The sequence below is a fragment of the Silurus meridionalis genome, chromosome 26, assembly GCF_014805685.1.
Source record: "Silurus meridionalis isolate SWU-2019-XX chromosome 26, ASM1480568v1, whole genome shotgun sequence".
In the NCBI taxonomy this organism is placed as follows: domain Eukaryota; kingdom Metazoa; phylum Chordata; class Actinopteri; order Siluriformes; family Siluridae; genus Silurus; species Silurus meridionalis.
In genome coordinates this window covers 6,762,632-6,785,949 of record NC_060909.1, presented here as the reverse complement: position 1 = coordinate 6,785,949, position 23,318 = coordinate 6,762,632, and the positions used below count along the sequence as shown (strand labels likewise).

Genomic DNA, 23,318 nt, shown 5'->3' with positions numbered 1-23,318 from the left:
TAAATTAAAAAAAAATCTGATTGTGAACATGGTTAAGACAAAAGACAAAGACAAAATCATGAAAGATGAACTCGAACCGAAGAGTGACGTGAAAGGAGAGGCTATATACAAGTGATAATTAAGAGTGAATGTGAATCAGGCGCAAGAGTGGCAGCTTGGCAATACCAGGCTTAAACACCTGTCCTTCCAATCAGTAACCCAGCACCTTAACCACTGAGCTGCACTCCCCCAACAATATAGAACAAAGACATAACTACCAACACAAATAAAACAATAAACTATTAATTTAAGCACTGATTTGGTTATTATTTAAATATTTAGGGAGTTATCATTCTTAATTCATCCAGTCAATACAAAATTAGTTTGTGTGTGGTTTAAATTACGTAAAATATAAGGACACCAAACCAAACACCTTGTCTATGTTTCCACATGGAAATGGCAGAGACAGAAACAGCAGAGAGCGCAGCCTGTATGTTTTCTTTATTTGACAAAAGCACAGCGTTTTGTTGTTATTATGAGTGTATGCAAATAAAAGATTTTGCTCTTGTCTGTACAATCAAAAAACACAGAGTAGTTTACATTTTGGTGTTGCCACAAAACGTGCTGGCGCGTTTGCCGACCCCAGGGGGTTAATTGTGGGCATCATGGTGGGTTTTGGTGCTGATTTGAGATTTGTCTTGTAACAGAAAATGACTTGGAACAACAAGCAGTCAGAAATCAATGAGTGGAATAAGGAATAATTCAACTCATTATAATAAATAATATAATAATAATAATAATAATAATAATAATAATAATAATAATAATAATAATAATAATAATAATACAATAATACAGAATAATAGAATGATTTTAACATAGGATGGTCAGTTGGGGCAGAAACAGATAGATAATCGAAAAAGCATCTGTGCAGAGATAAAGATGAAGAACCATGGACTCGGAGGGTCTGCCCTATTTTGTTTTTGGCTTGCTCTAGAACTGCACAAATGCAAGTTGAGAAGGCTTATTTAGATGCTAATGTAGAGCATTACCAGATGTAGAGCTCTGTTGAAAATGTAGAGCTTATACACTTAGACTGGAGAAGATGAAATACAGACAAGTCTGAGAACAAAGAGTGGTGTTTCACCAAAGAACATTGTCCTTCAAAGCACTTTTATATGACACCAGAGAGGACTTCTTTTGATAGATGATCTTTTTTCTTCCCAGAAACCATCCAAGTTTAGGTTGATTCATATATCCATACCTGTACTTGAGAGGAGTTTGTTTGGAGTGGAATGACGGCATATATTTACTCCAGTTCAATTTTCAAATATTTTTTCAGTAGTTCAGTTCGGAGGTCTGTAATCAATGCCTAACATGCTAAATCTAGCACATAAAGAAGAATAAAAATGTTAATACTTCATAACATTGCCAGTGTGGAATGTTAAATGAATATAATAATGCTAATGCACTCAAATTGTTAGTTTATTTTAAATACATTTGAAAGCTTAGTTAGCCTGAACACTAATAAGCTATATTTAATAGCTTTTAGCTAACTTATAAAATTATAAAATACTATATTTAAACATTAACAGTTTAAGCAATATCACTGTCCCATTAACACCACATATGTAGTGATGAATGGTGAATACATACAATAACACAGCACCTACGATTCTTTCCACTCAGTTTTATTTGAAATGTAAAGTGCATTCAACATTTATATGTAAACTGTAAATGTAAAATGAATAATTCTATAATTAATAATCAATGGTCTTAATACACTACAAATAATAATACATAAAACATACTCAACATGCATCAGAGCCATAGCCGGGTTATGGACAAGACTTGAACAACACAATGCTATTTGGAGTGTACATTATATACAAATAAATCATATTACAAAATGCTAAATGCATTATATGCATTAATATAATATGCATATAATATGCATTTTGTTATCATATATATATATATATATATATATATATATATATATATATATATATATATATATATATATATATATATATAAAATTCATAAACGGTTTTTAACACACGGAGCACTAGTTCCATCTAGTGGTCTAAAAAAGAATTGTAGCTAATAACCTGGTCTACTTCTAGTGAGTGCTGCAGCATGGTTGTGAGTTCTAGCAGAGCCTAAAAACAGACTATAACATGAAATAATATGTAATACCAGGTTTTAGTTTGTGGCCACAGTTCTTCAAACTGTGTAACATGAAGTAAGTTATGTGATGATAAAGCCCACCTCCTTGTTTTTCACTGACCATTCATTGAAGTAACAGCTCATCAAATAAGTCACACAATGGGTCAGAAATCAATTACTATTTACTTTGGTTATTTTTGAGATTTTAATGATTGGTGGATCGAATCACTAGGTTAATGTGCATGGGACACAAACAAACATGCTCCATGATTTATAAATAAGTGGGGATTTTTGTCATTGTTATGTAACCAGATGGGTTATTTACCACAACCTAAATTGCAACTAACTCTCTGGGCTACTTAGGAGAGATCAAATAAACGTATTCATATATCCATAGAAAATTTTTTTGCTCGATATGATGCTCTAAGTTAAATTACCTGCTATATTGTGTCAATTATTTTCTTATCTTGTACATACAAATTTGTTAGGCCATAAGATTATCTGACAAAATTAATTAATATTCACCAAAACATAAGATTTAATTATTTTACCACACACATACACACACCTGATGATTTACAATGGTTTTGAATGATCCTTTATACATTATAACACATAAACACTGCAGGAATGAGAACAAGCCACATATGTTTTTTATATAATTGCAATAATATTTCATTTATAAAGACTTTTGTATTCTGAATACATTGCCATGTCTTATCTATATAAACTTTCCCAACATGCTTTGGCCAGTTTTGCATTTGATTAATTGGGACATTAAACTGATGTAAAAATGGCCAAACAGAATAATTGGCCTTAATTGATCTAAACAAACGTGCAACATTTACTAAAGTGTACTTATAATCAGTGAAGTGTGTATTACAGGCACTCATTGGGGATAGATTTCTCAGTGCAGAAAACAGGATTTGACAGTAAGTCTTAAACATGGTAGCGATTTAATAGTTTGAAGTTGCACTGTGAAAAATAATTGACAAATTTTAAGCCAATGATCTCAGACTTCAGTCTATAATGGTTACAACCTTGTAGAGGTGTGATTTAACTCATTAGCTGTTAATTAAACCCTCTGAGCTCACTATACTCTTTCATGCTCTGGCCTAACAAGACTAGACTGTGTTCTTAGACTCCAGTGTATTTGTTGAGCCTTTGGAGTGCATCTCCTACAATGTCCAGTTCGTGCCGGAGCTCCTCGACCACATTATTAATGCTGGGCATGTCCCTCAGCACACACACACTCTGTGTGTAAGGGTTGTAGCGGACAGTAAATGGGCGTCTGGTTGTCTTTGCAAATTCCCTGTGGAGGGAAAAGATGAGATACAAAAGTAAAATAAATAGGTAAATTATCAACAGAAATTCTTTCTTTCTTTTCTCTATTAAATGCATGTAATTTAAGATTCACCAGGTATGGAATATCTAGGATGCTTTCGTAAAACAAGATGCATAATTCATATTTAAATGATGTAATGTTTAATTTCTTAAATAATTCATTAGTTGCCTTGGAATTTCTTGGTTACAAAGGTTTTTATTTTATCATTTTTTTTTCTCAAAATTACCTTAGCTGAGATATTTTACTCAGTTCCATAGCTGTTTTACACAGCCAGGCTTTATGGGGTTTAGATATCTGTGACATACATAAAACTATGCAAATATGCACAAACATGATATTTTTAAAAGCCACCATGTTCGAATCTGATTGATGAGTGTATTAGCAAAAACAATGCTTGGGAAATTGTAATGTATTTATCTAGAAATAAACTATCCTAATGTTATAACCAGTATAATACAGTATTATTATTACAGGTAGTCATCGACTTACGACCACAATTGGGACCGACAAATCGATCGTAACACGATTTGGTCATAACTAGAGTAGGCTATATGTACAGTACTGTAAAATGATGCCGGAAGCTGGTAAAAATAACGTCGCTTGTGACTAGCGATTGTGGTCGTAAAGTCAAATGGTCGTAAGTTGCATAGGTTGTAAGTCGACGACTACCTGTATTATTATTATTATTATTATTATTATTATTATTATTAACAAAATACCTGATCTAAACCACATCATCCAAACCTTATATTTTATTCTCAGTTAAAAGGTAAATCCAGTTCTTTATCTTAGTTTTAAATGTCTAAAATAAGGTTTCATAAAGATCATTCAGAATGATGGCCATTAACACACCTCATTCTATCCTTAGCCTCTTCAAAGCTTTCAGACATGAAGTACACCTCCTGAAAGGTGGTAATGAGACACTCCTGTTTGCATGTCACTTTGGGATCGAATGGCAGGATTTTTGCCCTGCCTGAGAGTGCATGCTGTAAAAGAAAGCTCATTGTATGATTGTATTGTCACTGTATCCTTTTAGATAACTATTCAGAATATTTAAAATATTATTATCACTATCTTCATTGTTAACTATTCCGCTTTTTTATTTAATCAGCACATTTGCATTAGTTACCTGAAGTTCACTGATGGAAGAGAGAAGACCAGCACCATATGCCCGAAGCTGGTCCTCCTGCTTACACAAGCCAAACTCCACCGTGAAGAAGTAACACTGCAATGAAATACAAATTAAAAAATACAATACAAACATTTTATATACTATGTGTATAACTAGATTCTTAATTGACAATATTCAGATGTATTTCACAGAAACAATTTTCAGGCTTGGGCATTACTTTTGGTTATGCTAAATTGCCCCTTAGGGTGAGAGAGTGATTTTTGTGTAATAAATTAAGTTCTATTCAGGATGTAGTACTGCCTTGTGTCTAGTGTTCCAAGGATATCCTCTCAATCCACTGTAAACCGTAACAGGACAAAGGTCTAACTGAAGATGAAGCAATGTTGAAGAAAATTAGGTTTGTGTATTTAACAAAGATTAATATAAGGCTCTACATGTGTATTAAATGCTCTGAAACTTTGTGATAGGAACTTTTTGCATTCATTGATCTTCAGTAACCACTTCATCCTGATCAGGTTTGTGCTCCATACTCAACCAAACATACACCAATGAAAAAAAAAACAGAATGCCCCATCATTGCCTGCTAGACCACCATGCAATGGACTAATTGTTTATGTGCATGTTGATGTGATTATAATTCTGATTATCAGAAGACGTACAGTAGACAGTTTCTGTACAGCATCGTCAGAGGCCCCCAATGAAGCCAGTCCTAACTCCTGAGAAAACTGAGCGAAACTTGGTTCTGCCAGCAAGGGCACATGACCAAGCAACTCATGGCATGTGTCCCTGTAACACATAATACCAAAAACACAAAAATAATCAAAAGATAATAATCAGTGCTGGTTTTAAGGTCAAAACTAGTATAGATGAAGATTACACGAAAAAAATATAATTTGCAATGCAAGTCTTATTAACCATTAAAAAAAAAGCTTTATAAAATAAACAGGCACATATTGGCTGGATAAAAATAACATGCCATTAGCAACAGTGCATTTGCATGCACATACAAGACAAACAAGTCTGGCAGCTGTTTAATGTGCTGATGAGATGACATGATCAGAATGCTCTGGTGAGACACAATAGTAGGTGGAGGTGAGTTTGTTGTTTCAGACTGGAGCCAGACTGCCAGACCAGAGAGTTGACCTATGATGTATGATGCCATACTTACGGCTCAGGTGTGTATAGTGGATGAGAGCTGTGACGAATGTACTGGGTACAATGGAACACGCGAAATGCCAGACCTGCCAGGAAATCACGGGGTGACAAGTATCCAGCTACTGGGCGAATTGTGAAGCCTGTTTGCTCTAAAAACAATCCAACATGACATAGTATTGACATTTCCCTGGTCGGAAAAATTGATGATACATATAAGTTCTAGGTAATATTGTATGCATTTAATTCCTTGTAAAAAAAAAAAACAGTGCTCTTCACAATAGAGTCTATGCATAGCCACACTCCTGTTCCTTCCTTTCATCTGTTCTTCCTTCCTCCCTGCCTTATTTCTTTCCTTCCTTCCAACTCTCTTTTGCAGTCATTACATTTTCCCTTTAGGGTTATGTGTCATGTGTATTGCAAACCGGTGCTTTAAAATATAGCCTGAACTACTGTTTATTACTGTAAACAAGAAGTTTAGAAACACTAATAGAAGTATTATTTTACCTTTAAGAAAGCGGGATACATCCTCCAGCTGAGGGATGTTGTCTTCTCTGTAGCCACAGTGCTGTGTGAGGAGAGGTAGGTTATGCAGGTATTCTCTGCAGGCGTGTGTAGGGTAGAGCTTATTTAGCTCTCTGAACACAACACCCCATGTCATCACCTCTTCCTCTGTAAATTCCACATGTGGGATCGGATCTCCACTTCAGGTTGAGGTAGATGAAGCAAAAAAATGGATGCAAAACAAAGCAAATAAAAAAAAACTGAGTGATGCATAGTTTTTTACTTTGAAGATTATGGATTAAGCAATGTGACCTACTGTTTATAGTTCATCGCAAGGTCAGCAAAGTACTTCCTTCTCTTACGGTAGACACTGTCTTTAAATCCCTAACACAGATAAATAAGGCTCTACATGTGTATTAAATGCTCTGAAACTTTGTGATAGGAACTTTTTGCATTCATTGATCTTCAGTAACCACTTCATCCTGATCAGGTTTGTGCTCCATACTCAACCAAACATACACCAATGAAAAAAAAAACAGAATGCCCCATCATTGCCTGCTAGACCACCATGCAATGGACTAATTGTTTATGTGCATGTTGATGTGATTATAATTCTGATTATCAGAAGACGTACAGTAGACAGTTTCTGTACAGCATCGTCAGAGGCCCCCAATGAAGCCAGTCCTAACTCCTGAGAAAACTGAGCGAAACTTGGTTCTGCCAGCAAGGGCACATGACCAAGCAACTCATGGCATGTGTCCCTGTAACACATAATACCAAAAACACAAAAATAATCAAAAGATAATAATCAGTGCTGGTTTTAAGGTCAAAACTAGTATAGATGAAGATTACACGAAAAAAATATAATTTGCAATGCAAGTCTTATTAACCATTAAAAAAAAAGCTTTATAAAATAAACAGGCACATATTGGCTGGATAAAAATAACATGCCATTAGCAACAGTGCATTTGCATGCACATACAAGACAAACAAGTCTGGCAGCTGTTTAATGTGCTGATGAGATGACATGATCAGAATGCTCTGGTGAGACACAATAGTAGGTGGAGGTGAGTTTGTTGTTTCAGACTGGAGCCAGACTGCCAGACCAGAGAGTTGACCTATGATGTATGATGCCATACTTACGGCTCAGGTGTGTATAGTGGATGAGAGCTGTGACGAATGTACTGGGTACAATGGAACACGCGAAATGCCAGACCTGCCAGGAAATCACGGGGTGACAAGTATCCAGCTACTGGGCGAATTGTGAAGCCTGTTTGCTCTAAAAACAATCCAACATGACATAGTATTGACATTTCCCTGGTCGGAAAAATTGATGATACATATAAGTTCTAGGTAATATTGTATGCATTTAATTCCTTGTAAAAAAAAAAAACAGTGCTCTTCACAATAGAGTCTATGCATAGCCACACTCCTGTTCCTTCCTTTCATCTGTTCTTCCTTCCTCCCTGCCTTATTTCTTTCCTTCCTTCCAACTCTCTTTTGCAGTCATTACATTTTCCCTTTAGGGTTATGTGTCATGTGTATTGCAAACCGGTGCTTTAAAATATAGCCTGAACTACTGTTTATTACTGTAAACAAGAAGTTTAGAAACACTAATAGAAGTATTATTTTACCTTTAAGAAAGCGGGATACATCCTCCAGCTGAGGGATGTTGTCTTCTCTGTAGCCACAGTGCTGTGTGAGGAGAGGTAGGTTATGCAGGTATTCTCTGCAGGCGTGTGTAGGGTAGAGCTTATTTAGCTCTCTGAACACAACACCCCATGTCATCACCTCTTCCTCTGTAAATTCCACATGTGGGATCGGATCTCCACTTCAGGTTGAGGTAGATGAAGCAAAAAAATGGATGCAAAACAAAGCAAATAAAAAAAAACTGAGTGATGCATAGTTTTTTACTTTGAAGATTATGGATTAAGCAATGTGACCTACTGTTTATAGTTCATCGCAAGGTCAGCAAAGTACTTCCTTCTCTTACGGTAGACACTGTCTTTAAATCCCTAACACAGATAAATAAGGCTGTCAGATTGAAAGCTCACAGGTTTCCCTGATATAATTGAATTGATGCATTAAGTCTGGATTTTGCAAGAACATTTGAGGGGCACTCACAGGATGATCAGCATCCAAGTCAGAACCGTACATCAGAACACGATTGGCACATTTATCAAGATCTGAGATCTTCTTGGGAAACCAGCGTTCTTCTGAGATATCTACAAAAACCAGGTAAAACTGCATTAATGGAAGCTTTGATGTAATGTTTGTAAAAATAAAGGAGTTATACCTTCTTCAGGTGTGCTCTGTTTGTCTGGCAGGTCCATAGTGATGATGTTTGTTTGTTTTCTTAGCAGCTGAATGATTTGGTTCAGAGTCTCTCGTTCACTGTCACAGTCGACGAACACCTCCAGCTCAGAGTTACGCCTCCTGGACTTCCGCGACTCGATATGCAACAGGCTGATATGGTGTTCCTGGTTATAAATGTTGGATGAATGAGAAAATAAACAAATGAATGAGAAAAGGAACACATTTAACAATCAGAAGGTGTAGCCATGTAACAGGAAATTCTGTGCACTACAGATGCTCAGAATTTACCATTGCTATTTACTGAATTGATATGATCAAGAATACACTTTTTTTGTATATTTAATATGTATCATTAGCAAACTTGCTAAATGGTACACTATATCAATATTTCCAGGTGAAGGATACATGAGTAGCATCTCACTAACAATGTAAAGTATTAAGAGTAAATTCTGATAATTATTTTCAGAGAAAATGTGACCTCGCTAATAGCAGATCATACCCAAGAGTAAATAAAAAAATATATACCTGAAAAAGTTTTAATGCCTTCACAAGGTTACCAACTTCATTCTTCAGAGAGAAAACAATTGCTGCATGTTCTCTTTTGGAGGACACAGAATCATCTTGGTGCTCATTACTATGATTAAATGTGGATTTGTTCATCTTTAAACATAAGGCACAGCAGCAAAGTTTATTAGCAAAATACAAATACAGGTATCATTGACATTTCAATAATATTCAATATACCCAGCTCTCTCCTCAGTTGCAGTCTTTCATTAAATGCAATTCAATGTGAAACTCCAAACATAATGGTACCAATACATAAATAATTCAGCACATCACTGACCGGTGTTTATACTGGCACTATTCAGCACTGTAACATTTGCTTGTATTTCATCTGTCTAGATAAAATCACAGAGATTTGGTTAAGGCTGACAATAAAATGGGTGTGGCAATAATTAAAGTAGATTGGTGGGGATAATAAACTACAAGTACAACACAATTCTAAACACAACATTTCTCTATCTTAGTTTTGTTTTTCATTAATATGTACATTAAAATATACAAAATGTACTTAAAATAAAATAATATTCTGCTTTTATCAAAAACAATATTACATTGGTTAGATAGCTTCAGCTTAATTCTGAAGATAATTCTCAAATCTGGTAAAATATATTCAATTTAAGTCTGAAAAAGCAAAAATAATGAATGACTAAAATGAATAAATGAATGGACGAATATTTCACTTTATTTTTTGTGTAGATCAGAATTTTACTAGACTCATTATATGCATGCACATTCTTTATTAGTGTGTGACATAATTTCTCATTTATTCCCTAAAATTATTTTTTCAAATAGTAAAATATTATGCTTTTTTTGGTCTCAACCCACACACACAAAAAAAAACAACATAAAGGATGTAGCTTAGTATGGGGTAGCTTTTATTGTAAATAAAAAAGACGATTTCATGTTGTTCCATGCTGATGGCTTTAAATAATTAATAGAGTTTTCTAAAAAAAAAAACAACAACAAAAAAAACAAACAAACAAACAAAAACTACCTTTTTATGAACTCAGAAACGGTTTAATTTGATATCAAAAATTTAAATCATTATCACGATTTGATGTTTGTGTAAAAGAACACAGTATAAGTGAATTTCCTTGAGTTTTACTTTTCAAACAATACTTCACTACAACAAAAGATTATGAGTGAAGGTTGGCACTGAAGATCTCAGGAATGCTTTTGCATTTTCTGACCAAATATTTGATGACGTTTACAAGCTTTTGCCATTTGGCCCCCCTTATTGCCCAAAAGTGTACAGGGACTTCAGCACTGTGTTGTGGACAGCGGTCTCAATCTAATCACATTTGATTCTTTCCATGACCATTAATAACTTGTTTGTTTAATTTCACCAGTATGTAGTATATTAAAGAAAATGTGTGGTGATAATTGTTGCTACTTTTTTAATTTGTTGTATTTGGTCAATATTTCTTTTATAAAATATAATATAGGAAAGAAAACATAAAAAAGCGAAAAATCCACTGACCTCATAGTTGTGCTGATTCTCTATGTGATGTTTGTGAATGGAGTCAAAAGAGCGTCCCCGGCGTGGTCCATTAGTCGGAAACATGCCACCCAACCTTACACCGTGGACTTTTGGAGAACAGGCACGTGAACTCGTGACCGAGAAAGCGCGTGTCTTCCGGAGCAGAGCGCGAGGCGGTATTTATCCAGCGCGCAGGACTGGGGACAGGGGGCAATTGGGCGCAAGCGCGTGCACGCAGGTTTCGAGTGCTGATTAAAGAAGTGGGCATGGGCACGGAAAATAATGATCAAGAAGCGTCATGGCGTGGAGTGGTGCTGAGGCTAATGAATCCGACACAGCACTCATTACGATTATTAGGTAATAAAATGTTTCTTTGGAAAATGCTTTTTACAGAAAGCTTTATAGTTTCACACCTGAAGATGGTGGCTGTTTGATTTATTTTTGTACTATTCTGCAACGCCTGTTTAAATAATGAGTTAGAAGAAGAAAATGCAGCGGTTTCCTCTTTACTGAGCTACTCAGTGTCATTAGGTAGAACACATTTCCATTAGTTGGTAAAATACCTGGGGCAAATAACACAAACAGCACATGCTAATATAATTAATAAAATACTTGGCAAATTATAATTAGCTGATTGGCATTTCCCTTCAAGAAAAGTCCCTATATATTGCATGAAATTTGGCATTCTTTAGGCCCAACACATGATATACAATAAAAGCTGTATCAATTGTGAAAGACAAATGTCTATAACATTTTCTAAAAAAAACAACATAAAGGATGTAGCTTAGTATGGGGTAGCTTTTATTGTAAATAAAAAGACGATTTCATGTTGTTCCATGCTGATGGCTTTAAATAATTAATAGAGTTTTCTAAAAAAAACAACATAAAGGATGTAGCTTAGTATGGGGTAGCTTTTATTGTAAATAAAAAGACGATTTCATGTTGTTCCATGCTGATGGCTTTAAATAATTAATAGAGTTTTCTAAAAAAAACAACATAAAGGATGTAGCTTAGTATGGGGTAGCTTTTATTGTAAATAAAAAGACGATTTCATGTTGTTCCATGCTGATGGCTTTAAATAATTAATAGAGTTTTCTAAAAAAAACAACATAAAGGATGTAGCTTAGTATGGGGTAGCTTTTATTGTAAATAAAAAGACGATTTCATGTTGTTCCATGCTGATGGCTTTAAATAATTAATAGAGTTTTCTAAAAAAAACAACATAAAGGATGTAGCTTAGTATGGGGTAGCTTTTATTGTAAATAAAAAGACGATTTCATGTTGTTCCATGCTGATGGCTTTAAATAATTAATAGAGTTTTCTAAAAAAAACAACATAAAGGATGTAGCTTAGTATGGGGTAGCTTTTATTGTAAATAAAAAGACGATTTCATGTTGTTCCATGCTGATGGCTTTAAATAATTAATAGAGTTTTCTAAAAAAAACAACATAAAGGATGTAGCTTAGTATGGGGTAGCTTTTATTGTAAATAAAAAGACGATTTCATGTTGTTCCATGCTGATGGCTTTAAATAATTAATAGAGTTTTCTAAAAAAAACAACATAAAGGATGTAGCTTAGTATGGGGTAGCTTTTATTGTAAATAAAAAGACGATTTCATGTTGTTCCATGCTGATGGCTTTAAATAATTAATAGAGTTTTCTAAAAAAAACAACATAAAGGATGTAGCTTAGTATGGGGTAGCTTTTATTGTAAATAAAAAGACGATTTCATGTTGTTCCATGCTGATGGCTTTAAATAATTAATAGAGTTTTCTAAAAAAAAAAACAACAACAAAAAAAACAAACAAACAAACAAAAAACTACCTTTTTATGAACTCAGAAACGGTTTAATTTGATATCAAAAATTTAAATCATTATCACGATTTGATGTTTGTGTAAAAGAACACAGTATAAGTGAATTTCCTTGAGTTTTACTTTTCAAACAATACTTCACTACAACAAAAGATTATGAGTGAAGGTTGGCACTGAAGATCTCAGGAATGCTTTTGCATTTTCTGACCAAATATTTGATGACGTTTACAAGCTTTTGCCATTTGGCCCCCCTTATTGCCCAAAAGTGTACAGGGACTTCAGCACTGTGTTGTGGACAGCGGTCTCAATCTAATCACATTTGATTCTTTCCATGACCATTAATAACTTGTTTGTTTAATTTCACCAGTATGTAGTATATTAAAGAAAATGTGTGGTGATAATTGTTGCTACTTTTTTAATTTGTTGTATTTGGTCAATATTTCTTTTATAAAATATAATATAGGAAAGAAAACATAAAAAAGCGAAAAATCCACTGACCTCATAGTTGTGCTGATTCTCTATGTGATGTTTGTGAATGGAGTCAAAAGAGCGTCCCCGGCGTGGTCCATTAGTCGGAAACATGCCACCCAACCTTACACCGTGGACTTTTGGAGAACAGGCACGTGAACTCGTGACCGAGAAAGCGCGTGTCTTCCGGAGCAGAGCGCGAGGCGGTATTTATCCAGCGCGCAGGACTGGGGACAGGGGGCAATTGGGCGCAAGCGCGTGCACGCAGGTTTCGAGTGCTGATTAAAGAAGTGGGCATGGGCACGGAAAATAATGATCAAGAAGCGTCATGGCGTGGAGTGGTGCTGAGGCTAATGAATCCGACACAGCACTCATTACGATTATTAGGTAATAAAATGTTTCTTTGGAAAATGCTTTTTACAGAAAGCTTTATAGTTTCACACCTGAAGATGGTGGCTGTTTGATTTATTTTTGTACTATTCTGCAACGCCTGTTTAAATAATGAGTTAGAAGAAGAAAATGCAGCGGTTTCCTCTTTACTGAGCTACTCAGTGTCATTAGGTAGAACACATTTCCATTAGTTGGTAAAATACCTGGGGCAAATAACACAAACAGCACATGCTAATATAATTAATAAAATACTTGGCAAATTATAATTAGCTGATTGGCATTTCCCTTCAAGAAAAGTCCCTATATATTGCATGAAATTTGGCATTCTTTAGGCCCAACACATGATATACAATAAAAGCTGTATCAATTGTGAAAGACAAATGTCTATAACATTTACAAAAAACTAACACTGATAAAAAACTATTATAATGGCATGAGGTACACAGCTTAGTTAAAGATACACAGAATTAAAACTTTCTTTAGCACACCTAGTCATGGCATTAATAGTTAGATACAACCTTATCGTCATTGCATAGTGCAACCAAATGCAGTTAAGCATCTAAATGCAGTCAATATCATATATATATATATATATATATATATATATATATATATATATATATATATATATATATATATACTGTATATATAATTGTCCAGAGATGATACAGAATGTACAGGGTATAGCAGGATTGCATGATGATTACCATCAGTAATATCAATAATATACCATAAGTGTTCTGGATGGAAGGACTTTAAACGATGTTTAATGCATCAAATTTTAATAACAGAATTTGAAGAAATCCTGGTTATCATCATCATCATCATCATTATATTCATCATCATTTTCTTCAGCTCATTGTAACATTGTTTAAACACACTGGAGTAAATAAAACATTAAACATTCATTCAGTGAAATAACATGGAAAAGAATATGACACTACTTTGACATTGACAGACCTTGGCATTTGTTAGCTTGTATATTTATTCAATTTCAATCATTGTCTGCCCTCTGTTTTTCCATGGCGTGGTATGAATCAGTAAACTTCACCAGTGACCTTGCCAGACAGAATACCTGCTGACAGACTGATAGCAAAAAAGCACATCATCAAACAGGACCAGAAGCTGTAATGAGATTGTGGTGAAGGACAGGAACATGCTTGTCACTCTTTACAGGAAATCCCTGATCAAACCTCGCTAGGTGTAATTTCAGATTGAGTGCTGCTCAGCTAAGTTGTTCCAGTGGGCGATGGAAAGTAATTAAAGTATGTGTTAATGTATTAATAATAATAAACTGGTAGTTGTGAGCAATGGCATTTTATGAGCTCACCCCTGCAAAAGTCAAGCCAAAACTGTGCTATAATGAGTCGCTGTTGTAAACCCAAAGCCAACCTGTGGCTTATATTTTATTCCAACATTCCCACACTACCACTCCTTCCTAATGCTTTAATGTCTCTGCTTCATTGATGTGAAACACCTACAGGGCTGGAAATCAAACATCTTTGTACCTAAATTATTAGGGGAAAAAACAGCCAAATTAGAATGTTTTGCTCAGAATACGACAAAAAATCCCCTGATTTTATAATGTTAATAATTGAATGTATTGCAGAGCAATATGATGTAATATTATAGAGCTATATATGCTACAAAGAATACAATGTACACTTACTACATGTATCATAGTCATTATCAAAACATATACATTCATTCAGATACATCAGCTCTAATGTTTATATTTGGTTCTAAAATAAAAATGTCCTTGAAATCATCCATGATAAAAATCAGGTACACATATCTCACATTTAGCATATAATGTGTCCTGCCCAATTCTCAGTGTGAAAACAAGTCTCCAATAGGCACTATTATAAATAGAGTTATAAAACTGGTGACTCAAGGAAAACATAGTCATACATATATTACTGATATCAATAAGAAATGCAAATAGCAGCTTTAGATTATATTTTTTTTTTTTGCAATACTGTATATTGAAATATAAAGTAAACAAAATTTTACCATTTGTTACTTATGATGATAAATATATATCCCCCTATTTATTTTTTCTAAATCCATTCAGCTGTAAATCTATTCTATTCTAAATATATACACACCTTATTATATATTATTAAATGATAATATACATATACACCATAATTACAGTTATTTATTGTATATTTGTATATTGTAATAAAAATATTTCATATTACTATAACCATTAATACCAAACAAGTATTGAATATATTTAAATATTTTAAGCATGATACACACATACAAATACATACATAATACAACCTTGTTACATGATTTGTAATAATTTGTTTCATGTCAAACATATGTATAATTTGATAATTTCTCTGACTGTGGAGGCTGTCTTTTTCGCTATGTAAAGCTAATAAGATTTCAGTATAATGTACTGCTTCCTAAAGTAATTTTGTTCCGTTGTCAGAACCATTCACTTTAATGTAGTAATGTTAGACAAAATTTAGACTAACAGATGTACACTGCAGTAGAGTGGTCCAGTAAGTCACTTACTTTTATGTCATATCTTAGAAGGGTCATGCCTTAGTGTAACCCCTGGTCATTCCTACACGCATCACTGTCATCTGTCTTCTCAGGTAAGACAAAGAACCTCAGCAATGGAAAACAATGTCAGATTGAATTAAGTCTGTGTGTTTAATAGGCTTTGCTTGAGAGACTTGATTTGTTCCATTGTTTAAAGCATTCAGTCATTTACCAGTACCCACTGTGTCAAACTTACTATGAACAGTTCCCTTAGCAACTTCATAAAATGTCTTGGAAATGTAGAGGAAACACTAATTCAGTGAGTAGGGCTGAATCACATCTGAGTCAGTCTTTGGCATGGTAAGGACTAATAAACGTTTACATTATTTTCTTTTTCTTTTGACCTTTGGAAACCACATTATTATTTATTTTTTGGGGGGAAACATAAATGACACATCAATCATATCTTCTCAAATCTTCATACAATTTCTGCCCTACTAAACAGCCTTCAGGTGTGTGAATTTATGTGCCAGTATGCTGTATGCCTGTGCTTATACACTCATACGTCATCTGTCATTTCTATACTGCTATGCATGAATGCCATGAACCGGCCTGACTGAAACACACCATTATAATTAACCTGCAATCATTCCTTTTCCACAAAAAAAACTACTTTCTTTATATTTTTAGATAATTTATCCATATGAACATCCCTGCGTACTTAACATGATACAGAAGCAAGAATATTTACAGATGAACCTGGCATATCTTAATAGAATTTACATCTGCTCTGTGAAGCTCGGTATGACTGACAGCTGAAAGGATGCTCATGGCTCAAACGCTGTGCACGAACCATCAAATCTGATTAGATTCTGTGATGATCATGAACCTGCTCCTACACCGAGTCAGTCAAGCAGCAGAACTGTGTTCATTTTTGGAAGAAGGTTACTGGGCATTCCTCTGGGTATAGCTAACTTATGAGTTCTGATTGCTACAAATAATGGTTTTAAGAAGTCAACCAATTTAGATTCTATAAATTTTTATTTCACAATGCTGTGAAATTAGATCAGGCAGATCCATGTTGAAATCTGCAAATCACAGGTTTGTATAAATGTGTGTTGATATTACTATCAGAGTGCTCCTGGCCAGTGAACAGACAAAACAATTCATTTATATTCAATAATCCTATATTTTCATTATTATTCTTGAATACATGAATATATTTCTACTTTTACTTGCTCAACAGAATTTCTGCACATTTGCACGGCCCAAAGCCTTTATATTTATTTGTTGTATATGTTTATATGTACATATTTAACTGCACTTCTTAATTTGCACAATGCTACTATCTGGGCTTTCACTGTGTGAAACTCAGCTTTGAAGTCAGCATGAACACCAAACTCTTTACCAGCACGATTCATTCCAGTTACCGAATGACAAAAGTTAGTAAAAGGATTAAACACATACCTCATTTTTGACTTTCTATGCTTTGTAGTGTGAATAACAGTCATGGTCCTGTACAGTATATTTACGAGTTGTGTTACTTGTGATCGTGTACTTGAACTTGACTGCATGGTTGCTTATTCTCTAAGATGAAGTTCACTGTCTGATGTTAGTCAGCTGTGAACTGGATTTAGCAGTAATTTCCCAGATCATATTAAATCAATATAAAAAATATATACATTAATAAAATACATTAATAAAAGAGAAACCCTCCTTATATGCTTTGGTAGTAGGTGGACTCACATGTGTGTGTTTGTGTGTGCTTGTGATTTGTAATTCTGATGCCTCATCCATGCAGATTATAGTTGTGCAAATTAGCAATGGTGCACCTTAGACCACTATATGGGGAGTTCTATCACAGAGTTTTCTTGATATTCCATATCTTGCCTTAACTTTCATTTCTTAATGACATTTTGGGAATTATACATAGTAAGTCAGAAGCTTAGAGATTTGTGATTCTTAAAAGGTGATATAAATGTAAAATGTATAGAAGGAGCGTATTGTGATTGTCTGAAAGTTTTCTGTGAGATTCTTTAGAGAACATGAGCCCTTTGTCCTCCATAGGCACTGTATCATGGCTGATCCTGCTCTGAACCCAGTTTCCTAGCAAGCTGGGACATGCGAAGAAACAAATTCACTTTTCCACATCACATTTAATAATGCATTGTTGCAATTATATAATTTTAGTTACTGAAAAATGAAAAAATTTCAAATCAATGAAAAGCCCTAAACAATTTGATTTCTTGTTGCATTAACATGCTGTAAATCTATTTATAAATCTTATGAATGCTTGAATAGGAAATTAGACTGCATACTTTTATTGCTAAGTTAAAAAGCACAAAAAAAAAAAAACCCCCAAACAAAAAAATCCACAAATAGCAGCACCTAATTTGATACAATTTCCTTAATACTCTATTATAATTTGTCTCTTTAATATGTACTGAATTTATGCCATCTACTGGTCACACATGGATGCGAGTTATTGCTCATCCTCTTCACTGCTCTCTTCAGAAGAGATGCCAGCCCGATGTTTCCGGAAACTTTTCTTGAAGTCTTCGTCGAAATGCTCCAAATCGTCCTCCCTGAAAATTCCCTGAAAACAAAAAACAACAAAATCATTTATCACCGCAGCAGAAACTTAAAAATGTATAATAAAAAGAGATGGCATAGTCTCTTTACTTTGGGTAGGTAGCCCAACAGCTCTGTAGCATGGAGCTTGAGGAGCTTCAGTCTCTCCTCCTCAATGATCTTTCGACGCTGAGCTTCTCTCTCCTGTTCGATTGCTCGCTCCTCCGCCTCCCGCTCCTATACACAGATTAATCACTTGTAAACACATCCCTCCAAAACATTCCACCTTCCTAAATATATCTCAAGTAAACCAATAACCAAGTAGCACATCACACAAGCAATTAAATCTCTAAGTGTAGAAGCAAATCTTGTAGCCTTAAGTTTCACCTTATCAGCCAGGTACTTCTGTCTCCTCTCCTCGATAAGCTTCTGCACAGCACGTTTGTGCTCCTGCTGCTTCAAACGCCGCTTCTGAGCGTTCATCTGCTCGATGCGGTCGTCTTCAGCGAACTTGGCCAGCATCTGGAGCCTGAAAGCTTCCTCGTTCGCCTTCTCAGTCTGAAGTCGCAGCTGTTTGAAGGCCAGCTGTTCCTGACACGACTGCTGCAGCTCCAGTCTCTGGCGGATTCTTCGCTCCATCTCCTCCTATGGTAAAATAAAAAGGTACAATAAAGAGAAGATTAGGAGGAATAGTGGCTTTAGTGAAGGGTTTGCTCTTTAGGAGGTCTACTTAACATTCACCTCAAATACATTAAGCATTAATAATAATACATTAAGAGTTAAAATAAAGATTCTTACGATTTCTTTTTGTCTAGCAGCTTCTGCTTGCTCCTCAAGATAGAGCTCCTCACGGATACGCTCCATCTCTTCCTGCTCCCTCTGTTCTTTTTCAATCTTCTCAGTCAGCTAAAGAGAAAACAAAGATTTCTTCATCAATAATCCTAAAGCACTGTGTGTTTACTGATAAGCATGAAAGTTAAAATGTTGTGGTCTGTAAAATGTTGTGGTCGGTAATTAAGATGTAAGATTGGAACATTAATCTTTTATTAGAAGGGTCACCTACCAACTTGTGAAGCTCCTCCTTCGCTGTGTCTCTCTGTCTAACATTAGCCAGCCTGTCCTGTTCTCTCCTCTCCTTGTATTTGGTGTACTCCAAAATGCGCCTGTTCTCCTCCTCCATTTTCTCTCTTTCCATTCGCCTCCACTCGGCCTGCTGCTGTTTGAACTCCTGGATGTATCGCTTTGTGGCCGTGACCATTTCGAGCTGGAGCTCACGTTTCCTGGAAAACAAAAATGCTCCCTTTTCAAAGCTAAGCCAAATAAGTCCAAAATACACAACAAAAATGGTTGAAATTTCAATTAACCAGCCGGTGAAGAATTTTCCAAAATATTAATCAGTCGATCAAAATATGATAGTATTTAATTAAACCTAAAGCAAAAGAAACAAAAAATCATCATCTCACATGCGATCCTCCTCGTATATCTTCCGCACAATCTCATCCACCATGAGTTTCTCCTTGAGGAACTCTTCATACGACTCTTGTCTCTTCCGCTCCTTCTCCTCCAGCTGCTTCTCCAGTTCCTGCTGATAACGAACCAGTTCCTCGTAACGCCTCAGTTCCTGCTCCTCCTGCTTTATGGCTGCTTGCTCCTGCTCACTCTTTATCTGGTGCATAATATCAGCTTTCTCCTTCTGTTAAAAAAATTAAATAAAAGCCAGAAAATGGTCATGTCTGCTGGTTCACACACTTTTTTTTGTAGAAAGACTGCTGATGTAGTTGATGAAAGCTGATGAAAGTTCACACTTACTAGGGCTTCATATCTCATGGCCTTCTTCTCAGCAATCTGTGCTGCTCTTTCTCTGTTCATATAAGCAGACTTCAGCTTTGCCTCTAACTCCCGAATCTCCATACTACATATCAACAGAAAGTAAGTAAATGATACACAATATACACAAAACGACGTAACATTTATGCTGTGGTTATTGACCACTGTACACCTGTTTTCTTTGATGTACTGCCTCGTTTTTTCATCTCGAAGTTTCTCATAGTTTATGCGAGCCAGTTCTTTCGCCATTTTCTCCTCCTGCTTCAATAGATTTTCTCTGTACACTCTTTCCTGCTCTGCCTATGAAAACAAAGTAGAATAAATCCAAAACTCAGAAGAAAAAAAACAAACAAAAATAAAACAGTATATGCTGATCACTAATACATTGTGAAATGTATAAGCCTCCAAAATAAAGGTGACACCAAACCTTCATGTAAGCTTCCTCCATTTGTCTCTCGTACTCCTCGTCTAGCATCTGGCGCATGTACCTTCTCATCTCAATTTTCTCTTCATTCTTGAGATTGGACAGAATCTGCCTCTCTGTGGCCACATGTTTGTTGAGATCCTCACGTTTCTCCTCCTGTCGCCTGAATTCTGCATGCGCTCGCTCATGCAATCTTGATATCTTCTGTCGGTGGCTCATGGCTGCCTGGAAATCAAAAAGTAAATCAAAGCGAATCAACAAAAACTAAAAAAAAAACTGACAATGCGATGTTCAGATTTTCAGAAAAACAATAAGTGCACACAATGGCTTAAGTAGAAAAGCTGTAGCTTTTTATAGATTTCTTTTTAATGATCAAAGGATAATTAAAATGTATTGTACATTGATTGTGCATTTTCTTATTTATACAGGTTTTCCATCATGAACAGCAATGGTAAAGTTCCCTGAATTTCATAGATTGTACTTTGGTTTAAATGGAAGACATGTATATACAACTTTTGATATTGTACTCTATAAAAATATTTGTAAGTTTTAATAAGCAGGGAATTTCCAGACTGCAAAGTCCACAGATATTTCACCCAGTGTTTCTAGACTGTAGATCCTATAGCATAAGGCTTTAATCTCACTACTTGTCTTCTTTCTTGTGGTCTAGAAGTTAAGGACTTCAAAAATATCCTAAACCAGATTATATGCAATCCATTCCTACTGTAAAACATAAGATAAAGTAATTCTGTTGAGAAATGAGTTCTTTTATACTATACATTCTGTGTTTGGTTAATACATATACTTAATTTATGGAAAAAAAAATATTAATGACTTAATTTTGATGGGAAGACACTGATTAGGAAAACCAAAATAAAAAATGTTGAAATTTAGTCAGAGACAGAGAATAGACACTTTCCTGTATACATCAATGTAACTGAAGTAGAGCAGGTCTCCAGCATTAAGTTCCAGAGAGTCCACATCTCTAAATATCTATCTATCTATCTATCTATCTATCTATCTATCTATCTATCTATCTATCTATCTATCTATCTATCTATCTATCTAAACACACACACAAATACATATGTTTTATGTTATTAAAGTTAATTTGCAGTTGAAGAGTGTGTGTGTGTGTGTGTGTGTGTGTGTGTGTGTGTGTGTGTATATGCTACAAACAAAACTGCCAGAAAATTTAGTTTGTCTGCCCTCAAAAGCAAATGAACTTGAGTAACATGCGATTCTTAATACATAGGGTTTAATATAATTTTGGTCCTTTGTAGCTATTAGAGCTTCAACTCATCTCGGAAGGATTTCCACAAGGTTTAGGAGTGCGTTAATGGGAATTTTTGACCATTTTTCTAGGAGCGCATTTGTGAGGTCAGACACTGATGTTGGACGAGAAGGTCTGGATCCCAGTCTCTGCTCTAATTCATCCCAAAGGTGTTCTATTGAGTTGAGGTCAGGACTCTGTAGAGGCCAGTCAAGTTCTTCCAACCAAACTTACTCATCCATGTCTTTATGGACCTTGCTTTGTCATGTTGGAACAGGACTGAGCCGTCCTAAACTGTTCTCACAAAGTTGGGAGCATGAAACTGTCCAAAATGTCTTGCTACGCTGAAGCATTGAGTTCCTTTCGATGGAACTAAGGTGCTTAGCCCAACTGCTGAAAAACAACCCCACATCATAATCCCCCCTCCAAACTTTACACTTAGCATAAGTCAGACAAGTACCGTTCTCCTGGCATCCGCCAAACCCAGACTCGTCCATCGGATTGCAAGACAGTGAAGACTCTCTGAGAACACGTCTCCAGAGAACACGTCTCCACAGTCCAGTGGCAACGTGCTTTAAACCACTGCATCTGATGCTTTGCATTGCACTTGATAAAGTAAGTTTGACCATGGAAACCCATTCAATGAAACTCTCTACACACTGTTCTTGAGCTAACCCTGAAGGCCACATGAAGTTTGAGGGTCTGTAGTTATTAACTCTGCAGAAAGTTGGCTACCTCGGTGCACTATGATTTGATACACCTGTAACCATGGAAGTTAGTTAGTTATCTATCTATCTATCTATCTATCTATCTATCTATCTATCTATCTATCTATCTATCTATCTATCTATCTATCAAACGTTTTGCACACTTGACCATAGTAATCGTATGGTTAATAGATTAGTCAACATTTCTGAATGAACGCTAAGAAAAAAGCTACTGTTTGCGTTAGCTACCTAGCTGCAAGTAAGCCAACCCGCTACCATATCCGTTCAATGGGACAAGTACAAAATAATACACCAGTTAAAACGAGAAAAAAACTTTATCAGAAACATCCGATATTATTTACCGTGTTAGTTCGAAGATTTCGCAGCTCAGAATTGTACTGTCGCGTGTCCAGCTGAAACGCTTCGCTGGATTTACTAACAGACCCGCCGGAAATCTAGCGCCATTCACGCTACTGTTTGTAAGCCGTTGCCACGGAAACCAAATCCCTACATGCCAGCAAACCCGGCGGTGATTGGCCAGTGGAAAAGATGTGCAGGGTTTTCATTTGTCTGGATTAATGGAGTCATGTTTACAATTCTTTACCTCCAAAGTTTCTTTATAAGATGATTTGTAACCAGGGGCTCAATTTTATCACACAAATAACACACCCAGGACAAAGAAAGACCATGTGGAACACTCCTGGT

General features: G+C 35.5%; 2 protein-coding genes across 5 annotated transcripts; both read right to left on the bottom strand.

Annotated features, from left to right (window-relative positions):
• Positions 1-2,047: 2,047 nt before the first annotated feature.
• On the bottom strand, positions 2,048-13,177 carry tph1b (tryptophan hydroxylase 1b). Of its 4 annotated transcripts, none has more exons than XM_046839973.1 (11): positions 12,953-13,177; positions 9,124-9,258; positions 8,579-8,762; positions 8,407-8,507; positions 8,230-8,297; positions 7,917-8,113; positions 7,426-7,561; positions 6,917-7,043; positions 4,624-4,719; positions 4,347-4,480; positions 2,048-3,461 (listed from the first exon to the last, which is right to left on the bottom strand). In XM_046839973.1, the coding sequence occupies exons 1-11, from the start codon at positions 13,034-13,036 to the stop codon at positions 3,287-3,289; spliced, it is 1,437 nt and encodes a 478-aa protein (XP_046695929.1). In that variant the 5' UTR covers positions 13,037-13,177; the 3' UTR covers positions 2,048-3,286. The 4 variants fall into 4 exon arrangements, with proteins under 4 accessions (XP_046695929.1, XP_046695928.1, XP_046695931.1 ...); XM_046839972.1 differs by lacking the exon at positions 12,953-13,177 and adding an exon at positions 10,643-10,867; XM_046839975.1 differs by lacking the exon at positions 12,953-13,177 and adding an exon at positions 10,643-10,867 and having other exon boundaries at positions 9,124-9,196.
• A 4,770-nt stretch (positions 13,178-17,947) lies between these two features.
• mns1 (meiosis-specific nuclear structural 1) lies at positions 17,948-23,124 on the bottom strand. Its single transcript, XM_046840542.1, has 10 exons — positions 22,976-23,124; positions 20,637-20,858; positions 20,382-20,509; positions 20,192-20,294; positions 19,846-20,075; positions 19,446-19,662; positions 19,181-19,288; positions 18,770-19,027; positions 18,494-18,619; positions 17,948-18,407 (listed from the first exon to the last, which is right to left on the bottom strand). Exons 2-10 carry the CDS (start codon positions 20,850-20,852, stop codon positions 18,294-18,296), a joined length of 1,500 nt encoding a protein of 499 aa, XP_046696498.1. The 5' UTR covers positions 20,853-20,858; positions 22,976-23,124; the 3' UTR covers positions 17,948-18,293.
• Positions 23,125-23,318: the final 194 nt, after the last annotated feature.

What these genes read in the sequence shown, in the direction of transcription:
- tph1b (XM_046839973.1), bottom strand. Translation starts at nt 13,036, where the DNA reads ATGTTTCCGACTAATGGACCACGCCGGGGACGCTCTTTTGACTCCATT. An exon ending in ACAGAGCACACCTGAAGAAG is followed by an intron (nt 8,508 to 8,578) that starts GTATAACTCCTT and finishes TGGTTTTTGTAG; the next exon opens with ATATCTCAGAAGAACGCTGG. An exon ending in CTTCCATCAGTGAACTTCAG is followed by an intron (nt 4,481 to 4,623) that starts GTAACTAATGCA and finishes TTTCTTTTACAG; the next exon opens with CATGCACTCTCAGGCAGGGC.
- mns1 (XM_046840542.1), bottom strand. Translation starts at nt 20,852, where the DNA reads ATGAGCCACCGACAGAAGATATCAAGATTGCATGAGCGAGCGCATGCA. An exon ending in CAGTACATCAAAGAAAACAG is followed by an intron (nt 20,295 to 20,381) that starts GTGTACAGTGGT and finishes GTTGATATGTAG; the next exon opens with TATGGAGATTCGGGAGTTAG. An exon ending in AGGAGGAGCTTCACAAGTTG is followed by an intron (nt 19,289 to 19,445) that starts GTAGGTGACCCT and finishes TTTTCTCTTTAG; the next exon opens with CTGACTGAGAAGATTGAAAA.